This window comes from Watersipora subatra, chromosome 5 (assembly GCF_963576615.1).
Source record: "Watersipora subatra chromosome 5, tzWatSuba1.1, whole genome shotgun sequence".
Lineage (NCBI taxonomy): Eukaryota > Metazoa > Bryozoa > Gymnolaemata > Cheilostomatida > Watersiporidae > Watersipora > Watersipora subatra.
In genome coordinates, this window is record NC_088712.1 from 1,684,730 (window position 1) to 1,712,003 (window position 27,274).

At 41.0% G+C, this 27,274-nt stretch overlaps 1 protein-coding gene across 1 annotated transcript; it reads left to right on the forward strand.

Annotated features, from left to right (window-relative positions):
* Positions 1-1,748: 1,748 nt before the first annotated feature.
* Positions 1,749-3,878, forward strand: LOC137396748 (uncharacterized). The gene has a single exon (XM_068083056.1). It carries the CDS (start codon positions 1,749-1,751, stop codon positions 3,876-3,878), a length of 2,130 nt encoding a protein of 709 aa, XP_067939157.1.
* The last annotated feature ends 23,396 nt before the right edge of the window (positions 3,879-27,274 follow it).

The window sequence follows — 27,274 nt, forward strand, 5'->3', positions numbered from 1 at the left end:
CATGGCGTCGCTTTGTCAGCTGTCGACTCGAATCCGGGGAGACAGTTGACGTGTACCTGGACCGCTTGGAGCGGCTCGGCGGTAGACTGGGGGTGACGCTGGAGGACCTGGTTTTTAGGACCAAGTTCTATGAAGGGCTGCCCGAGTCAGTCTACGAGTGGGCAGTTACGCACGATCAGGCGTATACTGCTGACTTTGGTTCAGTGCTGAACCGAGTGAGGGGAAAGTTGGTTTCCCGGAGAGCTGTTGAGGGTCGCCCCTCAACAATTAGCTCAGCGGCCAGTTCTGGTAACCGGCCGGCGACTGCTTCTGGCAAGCAGTTGGGGGCTGCTTCTAGCAAGCAGCCGGGAAGCAAAGACAGTTGCTTTCGATGTGGGGGTCCACACCGGGTGAAGGACTGCCCACGTATTAAGCGGCCTTCGTCTGGTACGGGGGCGAAAAAGACCTCTTCTGGCAAGAGGGTCGGGTGTTTCCGGTGCGGCAGCACGGATCACTTTGTACGGGATTGTCCTGTACGGCCACCGCCTGGGGCGGCGGCAGGGCTCACGGAGGATGAGCCGGGTTTTCATCAGGAGGATGCAACTCGGGGCGCCGCATCCTCTCATATGGACACCGTGTAAGCCAGGCTTACGAGGGGTCCCATAACATCAGGGGGACCCAAGGTGGCGTTGGCGTGACAGGGGGAGGCTGGAGGTCACATGTAAGCAGTAAGAGTGTACTGCGGGACAGTCCTTGGCTGTCCGGGGCGACTGGCGAGCCTACGACGAGCAGTCGTATGCCGGTCGTTCGAGCAATTCTGAATGGTTGCGGTTTTCTGTGTCTGGTTGACACTGGAAGCGAGAGGACTCTGGTAAGTCCGCAGGTGTTGACAGGCTCAACCCGACTTAGGCCGAGCCACCCGCTGTTGACAGCGGATGGTAAGGCGTCTCATGTGAAGGGTCAGTGTCGGGTGGTCGTCGGTGTACAGGGACACTGTTTCGGCGTTACGGCACTCGTTATGGACAAGCTGTGCAATCTTGGGGTTGACTGCTTGCTGGGTGGCGACGTCATTGACCACATGGGAGGTGTCACTGTCCGTAGAGGAAGTGATGCGAAGTATTCGGTCAGGTGGGGGAAACCCTATCAGAATGGATGCTGTGGAGTACCTGCTGGGCAGGATACTGGGGCTGGCTGCGCATGCGGGGTGGCAAGGGTGGCACCGTTGTCGGGGTTGGGTGGTGATCTGGTGTCACTGCGAGTCGACGACCCCGATTTTGTTGCCACTTTTGCCCAAGGCCGATGGACCGTTAGCTGGCGGTGGTCCGGGGAATCTCCGAAAGGATTGCAGACCCGGGTCGCGGAGTACAAGTGTACTCGGGCACCTAACCTGCATGAGCGGTACTGTGCTGAAATTGAGAGCTGGATCTCAAAAGGTTGGTTGAAAAGGTGGAGTCGGCCCATTGAGGGTATTATCCCCCTTTTGGCTGTGTTCCAACCAACGAAGGACAAAGTGCGACCGGTCATGGACTACCGTGAGCTGAACGCGTTTGTCGAGAGTCACACGGGAGGTGACGCGGTCGCTGTGTGCGGCGAGAAAATCCGGAAGTGGAGACAGTTGCGTGGCAGACTTGGGGTAGTTGACCTCAAGTCCGCATACCTACAAATCCATGTTTCGGAGGACCTGTGGAAATACCAGGTCGTGAAGTATAAGGGGGGTCCCTTATGCGCTGACACGTTTAGGCTTCGGGCTTTCGTGTGCGCCTAGGATCATGACCAAAATCCTAGGCAAGGTTCTTTCGCTCGACGAGCGGGTCCGACGAGGGACTGACCACTATATCGACGATATAGTGGTGCAGGAGTCTGTGCTTGGCGTGGAGGAGCTGAGGAAGCACCTTGCTAAGTATGGACTGGCGACGAAAGAGCCGGAGGGCCTTGATGGCGGTCGGTTGTTGGGCATTTCTCTAAAGGGAAATGCTGGTGGACATTTGCAGATGTCGAGGGGAACTGCACTCTCCGAAATTCATCTTGAGCCAGCTGGGCTGACTAAGAGAGAGCTTTTCTCGTTTTGTGGCCGACTTGTCGGTCATTACCCAGTGGCTGGGTGGTTGCGGCCCTATTGCAGCTTCTTGAAGCGGCTGGGATGCAACGGAGCCTGGGATGCCCCTGTTGAAAAGGAGGTCCGCTCGCTAGCTAGTGAGCTTTACACAAGGGTATGCCAGGAGGACCCTGTTAGGGGTCCGTGGCACGTAAGACCGGACGGTTCGGTCGTTGTGTGGACAGATGCTAGCTCTCTGGGCCTCGGTGTGGCAATCGAGGTTGATGGCAGCATTGTTGAGGATGCGTCGTGGCTGAGGAAGGAGTCAGACCATTCACACATCAATGTTGCCGAATTGGAAGCTGTGGGACGAGGTGTTAACCTGGCTATTGCGTGGGGGTTCAAGACCTTCACCTTGGCGGTTGACTCTCTCACAGTTGTCAATTGGATGTCAAATACAATTGACGGGCGCAATCGTGTTCGCACGAAAGGTGCTGCAGAGATGCTGGTGAAGCGTCGGCTGGGGGTGATCCGTGATACGATCACCGAGTACGGCTTATCGGTCACTATGCGTCTTGTACCTACTGTGGAGAACAAGGCGGATAGGATGACGAGGGTGCCCAAGAAGTGGCTCGGGCATCGTGGGATGAGTGGAGGCGAGGCCGAGAGCATGGCTGCTGCCATCTTCACCGGCGAGACCCTCGGGGATGCTGTGTGGGCGGCTCATTTGCCTCACCATCTGGGTGTCGAGAGAACACTGTACCTTGCTCAGCAAGTACGCAGTGACTTGACACGGGAGCAGGTCAAACGCGAGCTGGCTGGCTGTGAGGCCTGTCAGCGCGTTGACCCGGCTCCGAGAGGTGAGAACCTCGTGGAAACAGGCAGCTTGGCTGTCGAGGGGAACTGGTGCCGGGTGGCCATAGACGTGACTCACTATGGCGGCCAGGTGTTCCTGTCCATGGTTGATTGCGGGCCGTCACGTTTCGCTATCTGGCGCCGCTTGCCAAGTGAGACGGCAGCGCACATCGTGGCTCAGTTACGCACGATCGTAATTGAGCGAGGGCCGTGTGACGAATTGTTAATGGACAATTCCATGGCGTTTAGGTCAGCAACTGTTGCACAGTTCGCTGACGAGTGGGGGATTTCTCTGAGATTTCGTGCCGCTTACGCCCCGAGTGGCAACGGAATCGTTGAGAGGAATCACCGGACAATCAAGAGGATTGCCGAGAGGGGAAGAATTAGCCCCGAGGAGGCGACGTTCTGGTATAATGTCACGCCTCGCAAGGGTACAGATGGGGGTTCGGTACCCTCGAATAATCTGTATCGATACTCATGGCGAGTGCCTTTTGACGTCAATCTACGTGGGTTAGATGAGGTCAGTCAGGGCAAGTTTGCTGTCGGCGATGAGGTGTGGGTGAAACCCTCGACTCCGTCGTGCACTAGGCAGTGGGCACCGGGAGTGATTACCGGAGTCGTTTCAAAGCACAACGTGTGCGTGGATGGCATGCCGAGGCATGTGAGGGATGTCCGCAAACGGCGGTTTGGCACTGACCGTAGTAGGGAAAACGGCATCCGTGAACTGGCCGAAGACGGCCGGCCTAATCTAGATAGATTACGCGGTTCTGCTGCTCCCCCACCGCCTCAGCTGCATCCCTGTGAGGTGGCTGAGGTCTCGGAGGGGGATGTGGAGGACGGTCCTCAGACTGCTGAGGATGAAGTTCAAAACATGGATGGTGAGCCTCAGACTGCTGGGGTTCCGTCCGGGGATTTAGATCCTGATGAACCTGAGCTTCAACCGTTAATGCTCAGGCGGTCGCAGCGAGAGCGACGGCGTCCCCAGTATTTGGATGACTATGAGGGATAGCTGGTAGCTTCTTAAAAGCTGGGGGAAATGTGAGTTATTAGTCACGTGGTGCCCGCCGATAGCTCGGAAGGGTTCGTGGGCATGCGCCACCGGACGAGAGAAAACGGCCATGTTGTCATTGGGAATCCAAGCTCCGTTCGCGTAGCTTGTGACTCTGTGCTGTCGTAGCGAAAAAGGATTGTTAAGAGTCCTTCTGAGTCTTGGTGACTCGTGAGTAACCCTACTGGTGTAGTCTGGCACTACGGCGTTTTCTGGTAAAACGTGAGGTGGAGTAAGGGTGACATAAGGGGAGGTTTTGGAGTGTCACGGCTGGCAGTCTGGTACTGCGTTATTTTACTTAGTAACTTGCAAGCATGTGATAAAGCAAGTCATGAATATCACACATTATGTATCGTATGTTTCCACAAAAGTATGATGAAGAAATTCTATTTCACATTAATAGAAATGTGTGGTAATAGCTTCTCACAAATTTTTCTCGTATGTAATAGTGTATGAATGAAATATGAACTGAATCTGACTAATTGTCGAAGCAATATAGTTTGTAAAGTCTCTTGTCATCTATCGTCTCATGACCAGTATCAAAGAGATTGTGTTAGTCCCATCAGGCCTCAGAGGCGCAGGCCCCCTCAGCCTGTTCCGACACCTCCTGGGTCAGCCTGGTCACCTAGTACATCTCATAATCCTTGTATTTGCTTGGTAGTTTGACTTGTCGAGCTCTCTGCCATGGAGCTGAAAGCTTCATCTGTAGCTACAGACTGGTCACAGCTAATTGGTGTCGTTTCAACATCAGGTGGCACAAAAGCATTTGCCTGAGGCTCAGGCGGGTTAATGACTTCAGCTTCGATGGTATGGTCAGGACCAGATACCATTGGTCTTAGATCAACTATGTTTCTTCTCACTGCATTGCCTGTGTTTTCATTTGATACCAGGTACGATCTGTCTGATAGCTGTTCCACTATCCATCCCTGATACCACTTTGTCTTTTGTGCTTGAATATCTTTCAGCAGCACTGGAGAGCCAATAGCCAATTTAGAAAAATCTCTGGCTGATTTATTATAGTATTTCTGCGTCTGCATTTTTCGATTTGCCTTATGCTTCAGAACCTCGGCCTCAGGGTCAGAAGCTGTAGGGAGTATGGAACGTGTAGCTCTAGCAAACATTCTCTGTGCAGGCGAGGTAGACATGCCGGCAGTGGTTGTATTCCGATACTCTAACAGGGCCAGGTATACATCATCTGCCCTCCTCATCAATCTCTTTACTATTTTTACGGCAGCCTCTGCTTTGCCGTTACAATATTGGTGTCCGGGAGATGATGTGGTGTGTATGAAACCCCAGATCTTGCCAAAGTTGGTGAACTCTGCTGAGGTAAACTGTGTTCCATGGTCAGAATGAATCTGATGTAGAATTCCATACCTAGCAAACGCCTTCTTACAAGCTTTAATAACAGATCTTGACTCATCTCTCTGATCTTGACAGATCAGAGAGAGGCTCGCACTCGAAGAAGTCTGAGTAGTAGTCAATAAGTATCAGATAATGCTTGTCTCTATGTGTAAATATGTCCATTCCAATCTTGCTCCACACCTTTGCAGGTATGTCATGACTCTTTAGAGTCTCATGAGGTTGTGCTGGAGAGTCTAATGCACGGGTGACGCACTTATGCGTTTTGATTCTTATGTCCTCGGCCATCTGGGGCCAGAACACTGCACTTCTGGCTCTCCTGATTGTTGCTGCGGTACATTGATAGCTACTATGAAGTTTCTCTAGAATATCCAGTTTCATCATATCTGGAACTACAAGTCTTGAACCCTTATAGATGACCCCATCAAGTACAGCCAACTCATCTCGATAAGAGTAGTATGGCCGGAGTTCTTCCGGCGGATCACCTATTTTATCAGTCCATCCTGACAGAATCATTGTTTTTAGCTGGCTCAGAATGGGATCAGTCCTGGTTTGCTGTTGTATTTTCACATATGTCGCCTCTGAGACTGGCAGGTCTCTCTTTATGATTTCTCGATTCAGGTCTGACATGAATGACCTCAGCTGGTTGACTGTGAAAATTTGTTCTTCATTGATTCCCGGTTCAGGTGTGCCAGTGGGAGCTCTTAAAAGTAGATATGCACTAATCTGTTCCTTTCCTGGCTTGTAGACTACCGACATAGGATACCGTTGAAGGGCCAACAACATCGACTGCAGTCTTTTTGGTGCTTGAATAAGTGGTTTGCTGAATATTGACTCCAGTGAACTGTGATCTGTGTGCACAGTGACATCAGGATTTCCAAAAACATACTGATCAAATTTCTGCATACCAAAGACAATGGCAAGCAGCTCTAGCTCTATGGGCGCATAATTCCGTTCACTGTCAGTCAGACTCCGAGAGGCATAAGACACTGGTTGACCATCTTGTAAGAGTACTGCACCAAGACCCTCTGTGCTGGCATCCGTTTGCACTACAACTGCTTTGTTCACCTGAAAGTATCGTAGAGAGGAAGTTGCGGTGATTGAACATTTTAGTTTTGCATAGGCACGTTGCTGATCTTCACCCCATCTGAACTCCCCATCCGACACCCCTACTAGTCTGCGCAATGGCTCACATTCTGCAGAACAGTGTGGAACAAACTTGGCCAAATAATTCACATGACCAAGGAATCTGCGCACCCCATCGCTGTTGGTGGGAGCGGTCATCTTGGTAATAGCTTGAATTTTAGCAGGGTCTGGTCTTACGCCCTCCGGTGTTATTATGTGGCCAATATATGGTAGTGAATCGAGCATGAACTTGCACTTCTCTCTGTTGAGTTTCAGGTTTACTCTCCTAGAGCGTGCAAGGAATTTCTCCAGGTTTGCATTGTGGTCCAGCATAGCTTCTTCATATGTTGCGCCTTTTCCATAGATTAGAATGTCATCCGCTACCACTCTCACCCCCTTTAACCCACTCAAAGCATCTGAGAGTCGTCTTTGGAACTCCTCTGGGCTCGATGACAAACCGAAAGGCATTCGGAGCCATTTCTATATCCCAAAGGGAGTCCAAAAGGTTGTCAAATCGCTCGATGCATCACTCAGCTTTACTTGGAGAAAACCATCTTTAGCATCACACAAGGTAAACACCTTGGCACCATCCAGATCGCTGAGAACATCATCCAGGACTGGCATGGGGAAATGGTTCCTCTGTATCACCTTGTTGAGGTTACAATGGTCAATGCACACACGTAGTGAACCATTCGGCTTTTGACAAATACATTATTGCTAATCCATTGCGTAGGGTAGTCAACTGGAGCTAAAATACTCTTCTCTGTGTAGCTCTCTAATTTAGCTTTCAGATCAGTCATCATGGAAAGTGGCGTATTTCGGTTGTGGCTCTGTCTCGGTATGGCTTATTTGTCAACTTCAATATGGTATTCTCCTGGCAAGCAACCAATTCCTTCAAATACATCTGGATAGCTTTTGAGGATTTCTTGAAAGTTGTCACCACTAACAAGAGTTACCCATTCATCTTTCATTGAGATCAGCTCGAGGTCAAGGCAAGCATCTAGAGACAGCAAGCTGTGATTGCGTGTTTTGTCTACCGGAAAATAGAAGGTTCTACCAGCGACTTCCACTTCACATCCTCCTAACGCCCTAGTAGTTGAACCATCAAACTGTCTCAGCTGTTTACGGTTGCCATCTAGACTGGGTTTTCCAAGATCTATGTAATCTGTGTGATTCAAATTATTACAGGACGCTCCGGTATCCAGCTGAAATCTGGTCTGCTTTCTATTTCCATTCACCTTGGTGACAACAGATGTAAGCAGTTTCCTGTCTCTCCGGACAACATGAAGGCATAATAGGGAGTCTTCTGACCCTTCTCTTTCATCCTCCACAAGATTCACTTGTCATTTAGATTGACATTGCTTCTTATAGTAGTTGTGCTTTTTGCAGCCATGGCACTGTTGTCCCCATGCTGGACATTTTCGTGGAGGATGGGACCCGCCACAATTTCTGCACACACTTCTGTTGCTTGATTTACCAACCCAGGTGAGCCTTGTTCCTTCTTGATTATCATTCTTGCCATCATTCTTCTTTGTAGTTACTACCTGAAGAGCCTCATCTGACTGAAGAGTGGCCATGTCATTCTTCGAGTTTTCTGCAATGCGACATTTCTTTATAGCCTGCTCTAATCCAAGTCCGGTATCACTTCCAGCGTCATCGAATAACTTTCGTCTCAGTTGATCATCATTGATACTCAGAAGCAGAGCTTGAAGCATGAAGTCGTCATACATGGTATTGAGTTGACATTCACGCGCGACTTTATGAAGAGCTGTAACATATTCATCTATCGTCAGGGTGTTCTGCTTCATTGAAAGGAGTTGATGTCTTTTGACAAGCTTGTTTGTGCCGCGGTTACAGAAAGCATCAAATTTCTCAATCACATCTTTATAAACATATTTTGACTTGCCAGTCTGGAACATGAATGTTTTAAATAATTACACTTCCCCTTGGTCCAACGCACCTCAACAAAAGAGCAACTTTAACTTTGTCATCTGAGTTAGTCTTCTCAGCTGCTGTTAGAAATAACTCGAATTCATCTTTGAATCTGCTCAGGCAAGCCACCTTGTTTGTTATGATTTTCAGAGTGGAGAGTTCAATTTATAGGACTTGACTCAGATCTTTAGTGCAAATGTAACTATGCTAAACCTCAGATGTTTGGTATAGCAATCAAAATATATTTTAATCTTATAAACCACAACCTAATACGCAAGTAGCGAAATTCCAGAATATAAGAAAGTTAACAAGTAGTAAAAGCTAAGTAAAATAGTCTCTTAAACCATAACTGCCACGAACAACTTTTATCGTATTTACTAGGTAAATCAGACATGCTGATTCCGATTTTGTAATCAAAATAAAGATTAGGCAACTAACTTTCAGAGTAATAAAGGATTTTTTATAGCGTTTTAATATCGGTCTCGAAAACAACACGATCGGCATAACAAGCTCCGCCCATAAATACTTGACGTAACCTAGCTTTCTAGGAACATAAATTACGTAGAGATGTTTAGACCGATTTAGAATAATAGAGATGGGTGTTTTAAAATCTATTAATATCTAAATCCAGCTTTAAAAATAATATCAGTCTTTTCTGAAAGGTAGATGAGCTATTTAGCATTGCATATTTAAAAAGCGCGATAACAACGCTAGCTCGTGATAAAACCGCGCTTTTTGAGCTCGTTTTTCTCGGCGTCCAGCCCATTTAAACGTCATGTAACAAGCTGCGAGCAATTTTAAATAGTTTATATCCCTTTCATGAAAAACTGAAATTATTTTACAGGCTGGATTTAGATAATAATGGGTTTTAAGACACCCATCTCTATTGTTCTAAATCGGACTAAACTTTTCTAACTTCCGTTTCTGAAAAAGCTAGGTTTCGTCACATATTTATGGGCGGAGCTTGTAATGCCGATTGTGTTGTTTTCGAAACGGATATTGAAACGCTTTAAAAAAGCCTAAATGACTTTGAAGGTTAGTGGACTAATCTTTATTTTGAGTACAAAATCGGAATCAGCGTGTCTGATTTACCTAGTAAATACAATAAAAGTTGTTTGTGACAGTTATGGTTTAAGCCAACAGCTGTATAGGCTCTTGAGCTCTGTCTTGTACGTCTACAAGTGTCACTCTCAAAAGAGGATGAGCTACTAAACTTGTTTGCTTTCATAGGCATTCAGGATAACCTGAGGACATGTACACATTATGTTCGTATCATATTTTGTGCCATTTCTTTTTTTAAATGTGTATCATATTTTTAAGTCCATTAGAGGAGACACTGTCTTTGGGGACGTGATCTGAGGAGCACCAATTCTGTGAGTTTGGTACCAGGATTGCATAATATTGTTTTCGTTGGCGCAGTACATGCGTCAGGGAAAAGTGGTGGATAAATGTGAGGGTGAGTCCAGTTATTTTTGGCGGTGCTCGGTGATGAATTGGAAGATGTCATTGTTTGTACTTCCCTTTAGCGGTTTCCCTTCGCGGTTATTGATGCATTTTCCATGATTGGTGTCTTTTCACTTTTGATGTTTTCAACTAGCGAATCCTTTGATGTATCCCAGCGGTTCTACTGCTTGTGGGTATCACATGCCTATCCTTTGGTCTGGTTACATCACCGTTAGTATTTTGTTTTTGCAGTATCTCCATTCAACACAGTACACAATTTTATATTTGCTATCTTATTTTATATTCGTTCTATTTCTCTTAATTTATTTCATACTCAACGAACCATGCCTACTAACCCGTGCTGAGGGTGTTGAGGTTTGTGTTTGTCGGTGGGTCTGTGAGCCGACGATGCCATCTGTCTCCAGTACAAGTTGTGGAGTTCACAAAAGCCAGGGTTGGAAAAAAACACAGTTTTTGTGAACCAAAACAGGTTTTTTTTGTTTGAACTGATTTTTATGGTTAAAACCTGTTGACTTCTTCAATGTTCAGGAGTATGAAATATCCAAGGTTTTGCACATTGTATTTTGTAGCACGCAGACAGATTTATATTTATTCAAACTTCTAATTACACACAGATAAAATATATAAAACACACGAATGCTATAGCGATACTAGTATTTAACTGCCCGATATATTGCAGTCCAGCCGGCTTGCCTAGAACAGCGTATATTGTCATAACGATGATTGGCTAAAGATTGTCATAGCATATTGCTGTCACGCTGTGACTGGTTGATTGTATATTGCCATATCGTGTTAGCATTGTATTGGTAAGGTCAGCGTAGCATCTCTACAAAACCGGTTTTTTATCATTTGACCAAGGTTTTTGCAATTTCAAGTCTAGTTAACATAACTTACAATAACTGCATGATTGAGTATTGAACATAAATATGTGGAATCGTCTGTTAAAGACGGGCCTGTGAGAGCTGTTATGGGGAAAAAGAGACAACAAATTTGGAAATTTCAGAAAGAAACTTTAATCAAAGATGATTGATGAAATACATAGCAGAAATCTTATCACATAAAGTGAATATATTACATACAGTTTTATGTATAAGTAGAAGTTTTAATCTAAGTGATTAGTCGTGTGGTCATGTAAAGCAGAGCATAATGCAGATGCATTGCTAGTAATTCAACTTGTGAAGAGGTGGGCTTGGTGTTAGCGCGCTCTGGTTACCTTGAATGATGACTAATGGACTTCTGGCCCGTCCCCTGCACTAGTCTTCTTGGGTGGTCTGATGATGATGACCAATGACAGCATTGGCTTTGGATCATCGAGTTTTGTTTGTTCCCGCTTTTGTCTGGTTTTAGCTTAGTTACAGGGTTTAAGCAAATAAGACTTGCATTTGATATATTTACAGCTGTTTTTACAAATATTGAACAGAATAAATAATGTAAAATTAGTAATGCGATTACGGTGGCACAAGATTAGGGAAACAGATGTTACACATAATCTGTCATTTTGCTTGCAATTCTGTACTATTAGTCAGTTTTCCTGCAAGTGATATGTTTCTACCTGATGCTTTATATATTCTATGTTGGTTTACTTTATGTAGTAATATTCCACTAATTAGAGTATGTTCATTCATTGGATAGGTTTTATGGTTTTTCATATCTTAAAATAGACCACTGAGCTATAACTCCAAACGTATCACGCTAGTGTCTAGCCAAACTCAACACAACTACTTTGCCTTGTGCCCACTAAATGAAATATTAGTTTGCAAAGCTGTTGCCCAAAGGATTTTGTTTTAATTTCTTATTATAAGCAGTGGCTAGATTTCAGAAAGTTTTCATCATTGAATACAATGATAGGATTAGTATACTTCACGTGGTTTTTAAATTTCATCAGTAAAGGGATCATTTTATCATATCACTTGATAAAAGCAATAGAAAATGAATTCTCTAACTCATTGTTGCGCCAGGATTTCATGTAGTTTCAACTTGAGCTCTGCCATCACTTTACTACTGTGTCCTAAATTAACTTCCACAGCAGCTGTTGATAATTACATAGAATTGCATTTCTACCACATAGGAGCTTAAAATAGGAACCACTAGGAGCTTAAAATATTGTTTTTCAGAAATGGATTGAAAAACCATAAAACCCGGTTTTTTCGGCTTGGTTTTAACCGCTCGGTTTTAACCATTGGTTTAAACCAAGCCAACCCTGATCAAAGCTCTTGTAAATTGACACAATAATAAATTATACCTTTGATAAATAGTAGTGTTTCTCACTCTCCTAGTCTCAACATTGAATAATCTCCTTACAATCTTCCCGCTCTCTCTTTCTGTGGTCTCCATTTCTCCTATCCTTCATTGTTCATTTTTCGAATTCAAACTAAAGGTTTGGTACTTTCTGTGGCTCACAGTAGTTCATATTTTGTCACTTTTGTTTTCTATGTTATAACTTCACAATTTTTTGTTTTTTCTTCAGTCGAGTGGTAAAGTTCTGTATGATCAGCACTTTGGTTGTAAGGTAAATAACAGTAAATAACAAGAATTTTTTTGATATCCTGTTCGCCCACTCTCCTTAGCTATTCTGGTAGCGGCAATCTCTACATATGATCTGATGAATGTAGATCGTTCCCTTCTTGTTTCAGTCGAGCCTGCATTATTGGGGTTACTAGCAACAGGCCTCCTATTCTCTATGGGTGGTGCTAGATTCAACAAGTTTGTATCCATGTTATGTTCTGGGATCCATGCAGGTAATCGAATCCCTGTATAATTTTCTTCTCCCTTCTTTCTCTTCTTATTGCTTCTAATTTCATGTTTTCTTCCCTTTCTAAATCCAACCTTCTAAATTCGTCTCTTACACGGACCTCACGTCTGTCAAGTTCTTCATCTATATCAAGTCTTCTCTTGGACGTTACCCTGTATGATAAGTTTAAGATCTGTTGGCAGAGGCCTTTCATCCCTACTATGGTCCAGCCTATTTTCTCTTCCCTGTTCTTCGTATGGTCTATTAGTCTGTTTCATTCTGCTAACTAACACAGGTCGATGCGGAAATTTTGGTCGAGACTCGTTCGCATTTCTTGACCTCTATTTTATACAGACAGATAACACTTCTCCCGCCTTTCTAACTTCTTTGGCATTTAGGTTGCACTCATCCCTTAGTCTAGTGGTATGTAAGGTAAAGAAATTGGTGCCCTCCTTTCTAGCAAATATACATATATCAGAAAGAATTCCAGCAGTTCTTTCTTCATAGGCACTATTCATCCCTCTCTCAAGGTTATTACAAGGAAGTATAATGGTTTAATCAGTTAGTGACAGAGCAGTGGAAAGATATATTGGATATATCACTATGTTTTGTATATCCCTTGCTGTAGATAATGCTCTCTCGAATTCTCTCCTAGCAGTAATATGTGGGTATCATCTATTCCCGAATCAGTAATTCCTGCTATAATGATTTTCAGAGCAGATCCCTATTGACATTTGGCAACACCCAAGAGGTCATTGAGTTGTACTCCTGGCCTAGGACTAGCACTTGCCTCCTCTATGTTCAATCTTGCTCCCATACTGTTTAAAATAATAACAGTTTCCATCTAAAAACCCAAAACTGGTTAGCATATCCTACCTTTGTTAGTAAAATAGCAAACTATTATTTGTAAGTCACCCTAATTGGTGCATCCCACACTTTGTAATAAAATTGGGTATAACCTACTAATTTTAGTTATAATAATTGGGTGTAACCCAGTAATCCTAGTTATAACAAATACAATATTAGTGCAAATGTCCTTTTTGGACAGTCCAATCACTTTGTGTTCTTTTAGATCCTCTCGGACTATTAATTTCATGGCTCTCCGCGTATGTATCCGCTTCGAATACTTTTTTTCTGGGCTTGCTGTTGTGGAAGACCTTCTTCAGCTTCCACATTGCTGCCGTCCTCAGCTTAAGAGTTGTTGTCATCTTCTTCAGATTCCGGTCTCTCTTGATAACTGCATTCAGGTGCTCGATAAAAAAGACATTCTCCCCTCGTACCAGAGTCATTGTCATATTGCATAGTTGGTGATTGCCATGGTTGAGGAGATTGAAACTGGAGAGTTGATGGCTGTGATGGTAGAGGTGGATATGGCTGTTGTGCATAGAGTTGGCTCGTCCCAGGAGTAGCAGCAGCAGTAGGTGGAGTTGTTGGAGAGCAGCATGCTTTCATGGTTTGACTAAACATTTGTGATGTTGCTTAAAAATTTTCCTTATTGTTTGGTCATCATCTCCATATAATCTTTCATCTGCTTCGATCGCTCATCACGAAGGCTCTTCAAAAGGTTTTCTATGTCCCTATAGTGCTTTCGTTTACGTGAGGTGGATGGCTCACTATCACTTGCGCTAGCAGATAATGTACTTGGTAGTCTGTTGTTGCTTGATGACCTGTTCCTATCCCCATCTCAACTTGCTGATGTCTTTGGCTGTTCCTGAGCATCTTATTCGCTAAAAACACAATACCATAATAAAAAAAGATTACTTTTTTAAGATCACATCTTTTAATTTCACAAGAATTGTAATCTAAGGGAACCATTCAGCTCTTCACGACTACAATGATTGACAAAACAGCTCATAGTAATAACTAGCCTATCAATTAAATGTCTTCAGTAACGCTAAAAAGAAACACATACATGAAATGGTATACAAGCATTTTTCCAATTTTCCATACAGATATAGGCGAGTATTTAAACTTTTTGTATGTATCAAAGCTGTCCATGATCATTTTAATACTTATAGTATCTTTACTAGTATGAACCATCACCTCCTTTCCTTCTTGTCCATGGCTGCCAACTCATCAGATACATCGTTCATTATCGGTCTATACTACATCACTTCATGCGTCTTCCCGTAACATCTCCATGTCGACGGAGTTCGACCTATGAAAACAGAACACAATAATGTGATAATTATTATCTACATTATCTGTGTATTACGATTAAACATACTTTATGAATCACATTATTCTGCCAAAACAATAATTACTTTAGCATTAATAAGCTGCTCATGGTAAATAAGAGTAAAAGGAAAACAATAAGTTTTTAAGCCAACACACCTGAGTTAGAAGACTTAATCCTCTCCTCCTTATAAAATGACTTCAGAGCCTTCCATTTAGTGTTGATCTGCTTTCCTGACAGTTGGGCATCCCTTTCCAATTTACAACGCCCATCAACGGCATCTGCCATTTGGTTATAAACAGCCGTATTTCTATTTCTTCGGCCATCTATCTTTACAAAAATATTTAGCGTGCCCATTAGATCGAGCATCACCATCACTAACTCCTATGAAAACAATGCATTCACCATATTAAAGATATCTTCGAACGCGTGCTTTAAAAACAGTTGCAAGGGATGCTGTAAGGACAATTACCAATGTTGACGATTAAAATCCAACCTCCGATCGCAAAGATTTGTGCAAAAATCCGAATGTTTGCTGTTTACATAATACGTAGTACTTCGTTGTTGATTCGATGTTTTCAAAAATACCCCTCCTTGAATTGGAGGTTTGAATCGCTTCAAAGATTTAAAGATTGGACCTTTTGAACCATTTACATGCTACGAAGATGCAAAATACGACAACACTTTGTAGCATGTAACACTAGTGATTGTCTGTCGATTTTCTTTTCTGTTTCTTTCGACTCTACGCTCTCTGTTCTCTTCCTTAAATGTTTCCTGTTTCTTCTAATAATTTTTTCACCGCTTTGTACTAAGCAAGAGTCTGATTCATTTGTTTTCTTAGTAACTACTGCACTTAGTGGCTCTTCCGTGTTAAATGTTCGATTCCATACTCTGTCACCTGTCTTTACTTCCGTTAGTGACTTTGGTTTTTTCCTAACATCAAACCATTATTTTTGTACCTTTTTCAGCAGCTTGTTATTTTGCCGAAATTTTTGTATGTTCCCTGTATCAATGACAGGTAAGTTTCGCCTAATCTTGCAGTTGTAGAACAACTCTGATGGACTGGGTCTGCTTTCTAATGAGGTCATTCTGTACATTGAAAGAGCTGTATTGTAATCTTCCTTTCTCCACCAACGCTTTACAGACAGAACTATCCTTTCCGCTAGACCATGTCTAGACTTTCTGTGTATAGTGGACTGCTTGTTGTATGTTTAATTTAATGTTGCCCTCACTATCTCTTAAATAATTCCGCCGCATAAAATGGTTCACTGTCTGTTTTAAGTGCATACGTATATCCTGTCCTAGAGAAAATCCCATGCATGTGTTTCACTATTTCCCGTGACGTTTCTCCTTCCATTAATGCTATCTCCACCCATCTGCTGTAATAGTCAACTAAGACTAAATAATCCTTTCCAACAAAAGTCATCAAGTCGGATACAGTGACTTGACATGGTCCTTGTGGAACTTCAGTATTCCTTAACGGTTGATGGTATAGCTTGATATATTTGATACATACATGCAAATCAGAATCCATTACCATTTCTTTTATGTCATTACTCAACCTCGGCCACCACACTGACTCTCTTCCTCTCCTCAAACATCGGTTTACTCCTTGATGGCCTAAGTGTATTTTTCCTAGAATGTCTTTCTTTTGCGATTTCGAAACCACCACTCTCCCTTGAAACATCAGCAAATCGTCATGTAAACTAAGATCCATTTGCCCTGATTGCTATAACTGTAAATTTGGCTTTATTCTTTTCTAACCTTTGGCCATCCCTCTATCCCATATGTCTTCACTAGCTGGTACTCCGGGTCAGTCTTTGCAGCCTGAACAAATGTATTCAACAGAATATCTTTAAATCTTTCCTGAGTAGCTTCAGTAACTAGCATTACATGTTCCTTTACCTCTTCTGCTTGCAAATCATTCTGTTGAACAATTTGGAGCCTAACTCCTGCCACTCGTGACAGTTAATCGGCAAGTATCACATCTTTTCTCAGAGTGTTGAATATCCGGTAATTAGGCCTATATCTCATCTTAAATTTCTGGCACATTAACGGCATACTCGCTATATCAGATTCTCCTAACAACTTGACTAATGGTTTGTGGTCAGTTTCTATTTCAAAATGAGTCCCTGCTAAAGATTAATCAAACTTTTCGCATGCCCAGGTGATACCAAACGCTTCCTTCTCTATCTGGGCGTATCTTTGATCCGTGTCTGTTAATGGTCTTGAAGCGTAAGCTACTGGTTGCCACTCGCCTTTGTTTTTTTTTCTGTAGCATTGCTGCTCCTAAGGTGTGATAACTAGCATCTGAGGTTATTCTATGCGAGGCTGTTAAACTGTACTTTGCCAATACAAGGGCCAAAGCAACTTCTTTTTTTCACTTTCTAGAAGCTTTTTATTCAATGTGGCCCCCAACACCATTTTGATGTTTTCATTTGTAGGTTTCTTAGTGGCTTCTCTAGCTCGGCAATTTCCCACCAAGTTTTCCTAGGTAACTGAACATCCTTAGAAAGCTTTTGAGCTCTTTTTTATTTCTTGGCGGTTGCATGTCCTGTATTGTCTTTATCTTGCTTGGGTCAATTTGAATCCCCTTTCAACTCACTACATGCCTTAAGAACTTTAATTGATTAATCCTAAATTCACATTTCCTTCTGTTTAATGTCAATCCAGCATGCTTCAACTTTTCAAAAACCTCATTGATTCACTTGTCGTGTCCTATTTCGTTCTTTCCAAACACTAGGTAGTCATCCATCATACACAGTACTCCTTCAAGACGTTCAATAATCTTTTCTATCTGTTCTGGAAAAAACTCCAGCGCTGCAAAAATTCTAAACTTTAGGCATCTTCCTGATCTGGAATCTTCCAAGAGGTGTAATGAAAGTTGTTAGCTTCTTAGATTCTGGATGCATATTGATCTGCCAGAAGCCGGAATTAGCATCCAACTTAGAAAATACGTTACTTCCTTCCAGGCCTGCCAACAGTTTCTCCACACTAAGTATTGGGTAAATTTCTCTGTGAACACCATTATTCAAGGCCGTCAAGTCCACGCATCTCCTAACCTGTGCTTTAGGTTTCGCTGCAACTACCATTCCTGAACATCATTCCCTTGGTTCTTCTACTTTTACAGATAAAAGAACAAAGGACACCCCACAGGTCGTCCTGTGTAATTTCTTACATCTTCTGACCTAGCTTGCCATCTTTGCTATTGTCCTCTTCACCTTGCCGATCTTTTGAAGCTGTCGCTGTGCATTGCAACAACTGTTGAGTTCCTGTTATCTCCCACAGTTACAGCTCCTGTTTCTAGACATCCAATGGCTTTTGACTTCCTGTCTTCTAATTCAACTTGTTCTTATTTAATACGAATACTTTGTAGGTCCACTTTTTCTTCAGTTAGTAGCTTACATACTAACTCCTCATTTCTTATCCCGTTAATTACAATCTGTACGATCATATCATTATTTAACGAACCCAATATGCACCGTGCAGCAGCTACTCCAGCTCTACTAATGAACTCTGTAGTTGATTCACTTTCCAATGTCCTTCTGTTAAGAAAGCCCAGACGAAGTAAAGTAACTCCTTCTTTCTTTGAAAAATGTCCCTTAAAAATAGCAACAATGTCAGTAAAAGATACATCTGTTGACTGCATATCCCATTCTTCAAAGAATTTCACTCCTTCTATAACATTTAGCAGTGCTGCTCCCTTTTTTCCATTCCCCTGGTTGTGTCTTACTGGACTATGATGTGCTTTCATCACTATCTTCTTTCTCAAAAGTAGATTTATTTCTGAACCAACGACTTCTAGCTCAAATCTCATCAAAAATTTGTTACAACTGTCTCTTTTGTTGTGTTGTTTTAACTTTAGTGGCTGTACTCTTAATCCATATCCTGCTGCTATATTATAAGTAATATCGCGTAATTTGAACCAATTTAATAATGTATGTATAAATTATATGATAGCGACAGTCAAATGTTTATCCTCTAAATGGCTAAATAAGTTTTACAAGTAATATTCAGTCTTTGATAAATATATCTATTAACCAGAGATTTAGTTTAACAAAATAGTTAAAACTTTACAAGCAAACTCCACTCCTTGCAAAATAAATCCCCTTTAAAAATACCAATATTTACAATACTTTTAGATAAGGTTTTTAGTATGATATTTGAGCTTCGTAATATCCGTGGTACCACGTGGGGTTCACAAAAGCTCCTGTAAATTGACACAATAAGTTAAATGTCTGATAAATAGTAGAGTCTTCCTCGCTCTCCAAATTGTTCACAGCAGTTCATATTTTGTCACTTCTGTTGATTATTTTATAACTTCACACCAGTCTTTTTGCATTGAATATTTTTTGTGTTAGAAAAAACAACACATACACGATCCATAAAATTACTCACTTCAGTCTGTCTGTTGGTTCTACCACTCTACAGGTCACATTTTCCATTATTGTCTTTCCGGTTGGTCTTTTCGTACACGTTGTTCGTTTTAGTTCTGTTTAAGTAGAGTGTTGTGAAAGGCCTGCGCATGGATATTTGCCGCAGTATAACATATACACCTGCCCGTTTGATGCAAATGTTCAGGTGCTGAGCAATCAGCATCTGAAGTTTTGTTCAGGTTCAGCTCCTGAAGTTTTTTTTATGAGCTGTGAAGCTTATTCTCATAGGTATGGTACATATTGTGAGATTATTACTAAAAATATTGTCTCACAAGTGACAACTCGAAACTATGATGAATAATGTGGAGTGTGAAATTAGCAGTTTAAAGTTTCAAGTCAGGTAACTATTTGTTTACAGTTAGAATCACCTTAGCAACCACTATTAAATTTAGCTGTAATGTCACAAGTACATTGGTTCTAAGACGGAATATAATGCTGAATCTAAACCATTAACAAGATTATGGTAACATGTAAAATAAAAACACCTTTCATCATTTTAGGCAATGCAATGAAATGCAATACTAAATCTAAATAGTTAAATGAAAGTATTTTCATTGCTAATGTTGCGTATTAGTAATGATCCATACCGAGTTAAAATCAAAGGGCAAGATATGTTGCTGGTTATGGCTACTTCACTCTGACATTTTCTTCAGTGTTCTGTTTGCGCAGATCTGACATGCGTTTACAGCAGCGTACTCCAGGGAACTGCAACTTCCACAGTCATTTAAAACTAGAGGTGGTGGTTTTCAAAAATTCCCCATTTGAACTTGCCTGACAATATTGGCTGTAGACATATTTTTAGTCATGTGTGAAGTTGCAAAGGTGTGAAGGCGCTTGAAAGTTTACAATTGCCTCTACTTTCTGAGGATCTGTTGAGATATCGTTGTCTGAGACAAAAAAAACGGAAACTTTACGTGCATTACACCAACATATTTGAGTATCTCAAATAAAGTCTTTAATCTGTAAGCATGTTTCTCTATCATACTAGCTTGCAGGAAGTTATAATCTGTCATATTTTGTACGTTTTTAATACCAGAAAAAGCTTGCTGAACATTATATTGAAAGCACTCAGGGGTAGCATTGGCACCCATAGTCAGCCACTTGTAGGGATCCAGGACAAAGAGAGTAGAGAAAGTGGTAATATCATGTGACTCTTCATCAAACTCTACCTGATTGAAACCCTGATTCATGGCAAGATTAAACAAAAACTTTCCCTCTCTCGTTTGCTAGCATTTTTCTGGTTGTGGGAATGAGGTGGCACTCACACGTTATTGCCTTGTTAACCTGGTGCATGTCAACCATTACCCTAATATCACCACCGCAATGGGAATACACACCAGGGGACTGGTCCACCGTGATGAGACACCCACAACCCACTCTATGACATCATCATCTACCATTGAATCCAGTTTGCTAAGTAACTTATTTCTAAACCCAAAAGGAATTCTCCTCAGAGGTTGAGCCACTTGCTCCACAGAAAGGTATATGTGAAATTTAACCTTGTATCCTACCAGCTTGCCTAAACAATTAAAAAATTGGGAAAACTTTTGACAATTTTATCAGAGTTTTCAGGCAAAACATTGCACACCACATTATCACTGTAAGAAACCAATGATAGCTTCACAGCAGTTTCATGTGACAAAAAGCACGTAGCCTCGCCATTGTATACATAGAAAACAGCATGAACATTGTTATCTTCATATTGTATTTTCGCAATAAATGAACCAAGCCAATCTAATTCGCTTTTACTGCCATAGCCGAGCAGTTTCTCAGCATCTGAAACATTTTTTAGTGTAATGGTGAGTTTCGACTTCAGCTTGTTATACTGGTCAACACCTATAATGATGCTACATACACAAGTATCAAATATGAATGGAACAATCTCATCTAGTATGCTGACTTCGCATCTTGCTCCTCACGCGCTGAACAGTGAACAAGCAACGGTGTATCATCACCCGACTCTGCATCGTTTACAGCTGCTGCAATAGACTTTTCTGCCTCCGCATTACAAAACTTGGCTCCTGTATTGTGTCCTTTTTGTGGCATACTTTGCACTGGCAATCTACAGCTGTGCATTGACTGCTGTTGCTAAGGTGACTATCGCTCTGGCAATGATATCACTCCTCATGTCTAGTACTTGTTTCTGCCCTTGCAGGAGTACCTTTGTACGCTTCTTAAAATGTTGCTTTCTCACTGCTACAACTTTAGTAGCTGACGTAACCGTCATTGGATCGAACTTCTCACTGTTACGAGCTACGGCTGTAACCTCTGACAAGACAGCTTGTCTATCCGTTGACATGGCAACTATCATGCTCCGAACTGCCTCACTATTTATTCGATCCGGAACTACTCAAAAACGTCCTTTTCCAAATGTCCCTGAAATTTATATGTCTATGCCTGGAACCTCAATTTGAGCACAAAAGTCGATATGGTAAATGCCTGACTCCGTCAGGTGAGTCAGCTTTACCCATTAACACGTACGCATAACCCAAACTCCTAGTAGACCTTATCTGAGGCCTGTCTGACATGCCCAATTAGACAGGCCAGTCCATGATAAGTACCCAACAGTCAGGCTTACTCCGAAACCAAATTATCCTGCTCTCTGTGTCCCTATATTCGACTAGTCTGGGTCTACTAGCAGCTCACTCTAGAGCCTGATCTCTTATGCTATTACATGTCTGATCAGGTATTTGATTGGAACATTAAAATAAAACTTGCCTTTATGTTTGATTGTGATTAAAACACAAAGTAATACGATGAGAATGCAATGGTAATTAAAATAGTGGTGTTGAAAAACATACTATTAAAACTTATAACGGCTCAACTGTTGAATAGGCTAATATTATAAAAATAGCCTACTCATAAACTATGTTAGCAATTGTTTGTTAATTACATGTAAGTAGATATGTGAGTAATTGTCCGTAAGTAACTGATACTAGAATAAAATAATAATAAACAAAAAAAGTTAAATGTCAATCAGACGATAACTCATTGATTTAGTCCAAAGGTATTATTGTGTTAATAAATGGTGAAGGCCTACGATTAATTATTAGATGTTCAGTGTGCCAACAATAATAAAATTTATATAAAGACAAATAATGGTGGAATTAGAAATAAAAAAATCAGTGAAGAAGCCATGTCCAATAGGAATCAGTTTTTATATGTTGAGTGAAAGGTCATCTGTTGTAGCTGTAGTATTATTGATCAGATTGAATTTCTAGTTAAATTTACATAATATGGAGGGATGAGATCATCAACGGTCATGTCTGAATAATCAAAGTCTTTTGAAACAAATAGTAGTTAAAAACTTGATGGCCTAGTTACGTAAAGCATATGATGGCTGGAGGAGCACTAAATGACCGTTTAAAGTTGGAAATGAAGATTTAAATATAACTATGTTCTTAGCCACAACTTGTCTCTCTAACTTTATTTTTTGTTAGCGAGCCAAGTTAGGGTTTACCTGTTATGAACATAGTCTAAATTGATGTTGTGTACTTTTTCGTTACCTATACATAATATTTTTAGTAGAAGGAAGCGCAACTACTTACCAATTTGGACATCCGCGTCGGTAAATGACTGGAATCTAGTCAGAGCGCGAATTGGCAAAGATGACGGGAGAAAGCTATTCCCGATATCAACTATTTTATAATTTTCTAAAAAAAGTGTTCGATGATCAAAATTAATCATAGTAACTAAATTTCTATTGAAGCAGTCAATCTTGAATTTCATAGGTATTCACACAAATGGAAGGCTAAGACTCGGACCATTGTGGATGTTGCGGATATAGTGAGACAGGTTCAGCTATGAATTACTTCTGCTTAAAGAAAATTTTGGGAATATCTTAAAATACATATACAATGTAAGTAATTCATCTTTTAGTTTTAATTTTGGACACAAAACTAAAAAAAAATGGTACAAAATTTAATTTAACTTATTTATTTGGTTGTAAGTTAGTAATGTGCATTCAGATGTAAAGACAGCCAAGTCTCTGCATGCTAACTTATCCTTTAGTTCATCAGAAGTTGTCATATATGTACTAAACTACCTGTTTTAACATCCCCATAGCGACGAACACTCGATATGCCGAATGCCCTGCCACACAATACCAAGAATGTCCACTGCTTGCACCATACGAAAAATCCACTGATCATTATGCCTTGCAATCAAACATCATATTAGTTAAGTTATCATTCATTTATATTATTCTAAAAAAGAAAAAAAAGAATGCTAGCCTCTTTTTTACATGAGTGCAACCATCATTTAGTGATCCCAACAACCTTTGCCATACTTGTACAACAGTAAATTGGGCTTGTATCAGACGCAGGGTTTTTCTAATTTTTATGGTGAAAGACAAATGGCTGTTAAACAAAAAAGGAACTAGTTTAGGTTTTTACTTTTGTAGTTTTTTTTATTTTATTTAGTTTTACTTTTATTTTATGTATTATTTCTTTGCTAGGCATATTAGCTTACCAGTCATTATTATTTTGATTTCAGATTATGAAGCCGCTTGATTATTAACCCAAATGCTATTCGACAAATACCGGAAACCAGCTGCTACTCGGTAGAATAAATGAAACTGCGCGCCAGTTTAGACGTTGTGCGAAGCAAGACACAAAGGCACCAATTATCGATACACAACTGGCAAATCATGACAAAATATTGCTTCATCCAAAATGACCAAAGATCAACTTGGCCACTGCCAAACATCTCGTTTCTCTCCAGAGTTAATATCACTTCAAGCATCTCAAGAGATATCAGCAATCACATGATCTCACCTGGACCTCTTAATCAGGAAGGTTTAAATAGAGCTCGAGTAGAATCTCATAGCCTTTTATTTTATCTATCTTACGACACTAATACCGTTTATTTTAAAGACTTATTAGTTCAGAGATCCGGTTTGGAGTAACCACACAATAGATGCATTAGATACATTTGGTTAGACTGTTGCCACCTAATTATATAATGAAGATATTTTTGTCTGCGGAATTATAATCAAAACGTTGTCCAGTTTTATGGAATTATCGAAGGAAGTAAGCAACATTTCCTCTCCATGTTCTTACAATTGAATCTATTATCTTGACGTGTTGATTCTGGTTTTCCATGAACAACCTTTTTATTCGTTCAGCGTCTGTGTATCTTGCTTCCTGTGTAAACATAATGGCGTTCTATTTAATTAATTGTTATCATAGCAACTCAGGTTCTGGTACTCTTATCGTTTTGTAATCTGTATATAAGGCTGTGCTTGAGAATCATTTATGTGCATAAGGTAGTAAGCTAGCTGTCGAGAGTATGTTACAATAAAGTTTGACATAATCTACAAGCTCATCTCTTTATCGATTTGAAAATGGTCTGTAGTTTAACTACACCGCACCCGACTATCGCACTAAGAGCTTGTACATCCATGATTATCTAGAATAAAACTTTTTTGAGACCACTAGTAAGTTGGTGCTTTTCAACACACCAGACCATCACACCTAGGTCTACTGGCCCTTACTAACTGGCTGAGAGACGCAAGAACCTAGACTAGCCCAAGCATAGTCATCATCCTTGTGGCAAACAAGAAAGACCTGGATGCTGGGAGAGAAGTAACATTCCTGGAGGCGAGCAGATTTGCACAAGAAAATGGTAAGAAAGAAAGTTGGGTGCGGGGCTGTCTGTCAGCTGGTGATATGACCTTTACTGTTGTTGGACTACAATACTTCATTTATAGGTCGTGTTAAAGTAAAGGTGGCATTGAAGTAGTGGGTTTACGTTAATTTAAGTAGTTTTAGTGGAATATAGTCATTTAAAGTGTACAGCTAATAACAAGTCTAGATGGTGCCCCCAGACCAATAACAACATCAATATTGCATTATTTGGCAGCTTTTTATTTCTGAGGCTCAATGGTTTAGGTGAATACTTACGACAGATTTGTGTCGATAATCTTTATTATAAAAGAGATTAACAGCCTATTTTTAACGAGAGACCATTAAACCTTATTAATACATCTTTGAACTGTTGTTTTATATTGCATACTTTCATCACTGCTATGAATGATAAAAACAATACCATCTGTCAATACCTGTCATTGCATATCACTAGCATTACCTGTCAGAGTGTTCGCTATGTGGCATCAACAAGTTGATGCATTCAAACAAGTTTAAGGGTTGGTCACACGATGGCCGAACCGACTTAGGTTTGGTTTGGTTCAGAAGTTGTTTAGGTTTGGTTCGCTGAGCTCACATGTCACGTGGCAGCCAAAATTACTTCACTTCCTGTCTATGTCTGAAATTCATAAAACGGATGTCATTGAAGAAGATATAGATATTATTCTTGCATTTACTTGTCTTCTAGTTTACACCTACATTTTTCTCAAACAAAGAGATAGGCATCAGACAGAGAGAGAATATTCGGTGCATCAGATGAACATGACTAGGAATGGAGTCAGTATCACATTGAGGGTTGACACTTTTTAATTTAACTCGCGCATGTAAGGAAAAAATGTGCAGCGTACTAGGTGAAATTTTAACCAATAAAAGCAGAAATTCGACCATGAAATTGCGAGCAGGACCGAAATAGTTCGTTTCTGCTAGAAACTTCTTTGGCTGAACAGTGTACAACAGACACCGACATTGTTTTGTGTCTTTCATTTCATTTCGGCCATCATGTGACGACCCCTTTACTGTTAAAATAAGAGTTATATGATGAAAAACTGTTTGATTTGTGTAGACATGCTCTTCCTTGAAACTATAGTGCAATGACTGGAGAGAACATTGAAGAAACCTTTTTAAATTGTGCTCGGTCCTTTCTCGCCAAAATTAAGTCGGGCAAGGCTGGTTTAACCAGCAAAAATCAACTAGTTGCGTTTTGATTTAAAAGGCTGGAAAACTGTGTGTCAGCAGCCATCAATTCAAATGTTTCATTTCTCTGTCATTTGCTGAAAAAGCATATTGTTTTAACTAAAATCAGGTAAATTTAAAAAGGTAAAGAAGGTAAATTTAAATTTTTTCCTAATTTTGACCTGTAAATTGGGCCAGTCAGCCAACTTTAAATAAAATCCTTCTACCGTACTTTTCGGACTATAAACCGCACCACTATATAAGCCGCATCTGCTTTATTTTTCCAAAAAACGATAATAAGACAACACATAAGTCGCACCTTTGTATAGGCCGCAGAACTCAGGACGGTGCTTTTTCACATGACAGCAACTTTCTGGTTTAAAACAGAACAGTGCCTAATGGCACAGTTTCGTATGAAAGAAAAGCGGTGAAAGAAAAAGCCACAGAATAGCCGCACTCTTCTATAAGCCGCATGGCTAAAATCATCAGAAAAATGTAGCGGCTAATAGTCCGAAAAGTACGGTAACTTTTCATTAGCCTAAACAATTAGCTGTCGTGTTCAGTTATCTTTCTAGCAAGGTCCTTACTAACTGGCTGACAGATGCAAGAACCTTGGCTAGCCCAATCATAGTCATCATCCTTGTGGGAAACAAAAAATACCTGGATGCTGAGAGAGAAGTAACATTCCTGGAGGCGAGCAGATTTACACAAGAAAATGGTAAGAAAGGAAGTTGGTTAGAGAGCTGTCTGTCAGCTGGTGATCTGACCTCTACTGGTGTTGGACTACAAACCATCCTTTATAGGTGATGCTAATGTAAAACTGGTATTCATATAGAGTTTTACGGTAATTTCAGTAGATTTAGTGTAATATAGTCAAAGTTTACAGTCGGTCACAAGTCTAGATAGTGCCCCCAGAGCAATAACAACGCAATATAATTGTTGTAAAAAGCAGACTTTTAATTCTGAGGCTCAACGCTTTAAGTGAATACTTATGATAAATTTGTGCTGGTAACTTTTGTTGTATATTTATTCACCTTTGACCTTTGAACTGTTGTGTCATATCGCATACTTTCATCACTGCAATGAATGATGGAAAAAATTCCACCTTTTTATTGCCTGTCATTGCATATTACCATCATTACCTGTCAGAACGTGTTCTATGGTGCTTCAATAAGCATTTTCACTCCCTCTAAGGTATTGATAGTATCGTTAGATACTAGGTGATTCTCATGAAGACATGTATACTAAGGATTATTCCTTGTTGCTAGGCAACTCTGATAAATTAAAGGTTATACGTCTATGATGAAAAACTCTTT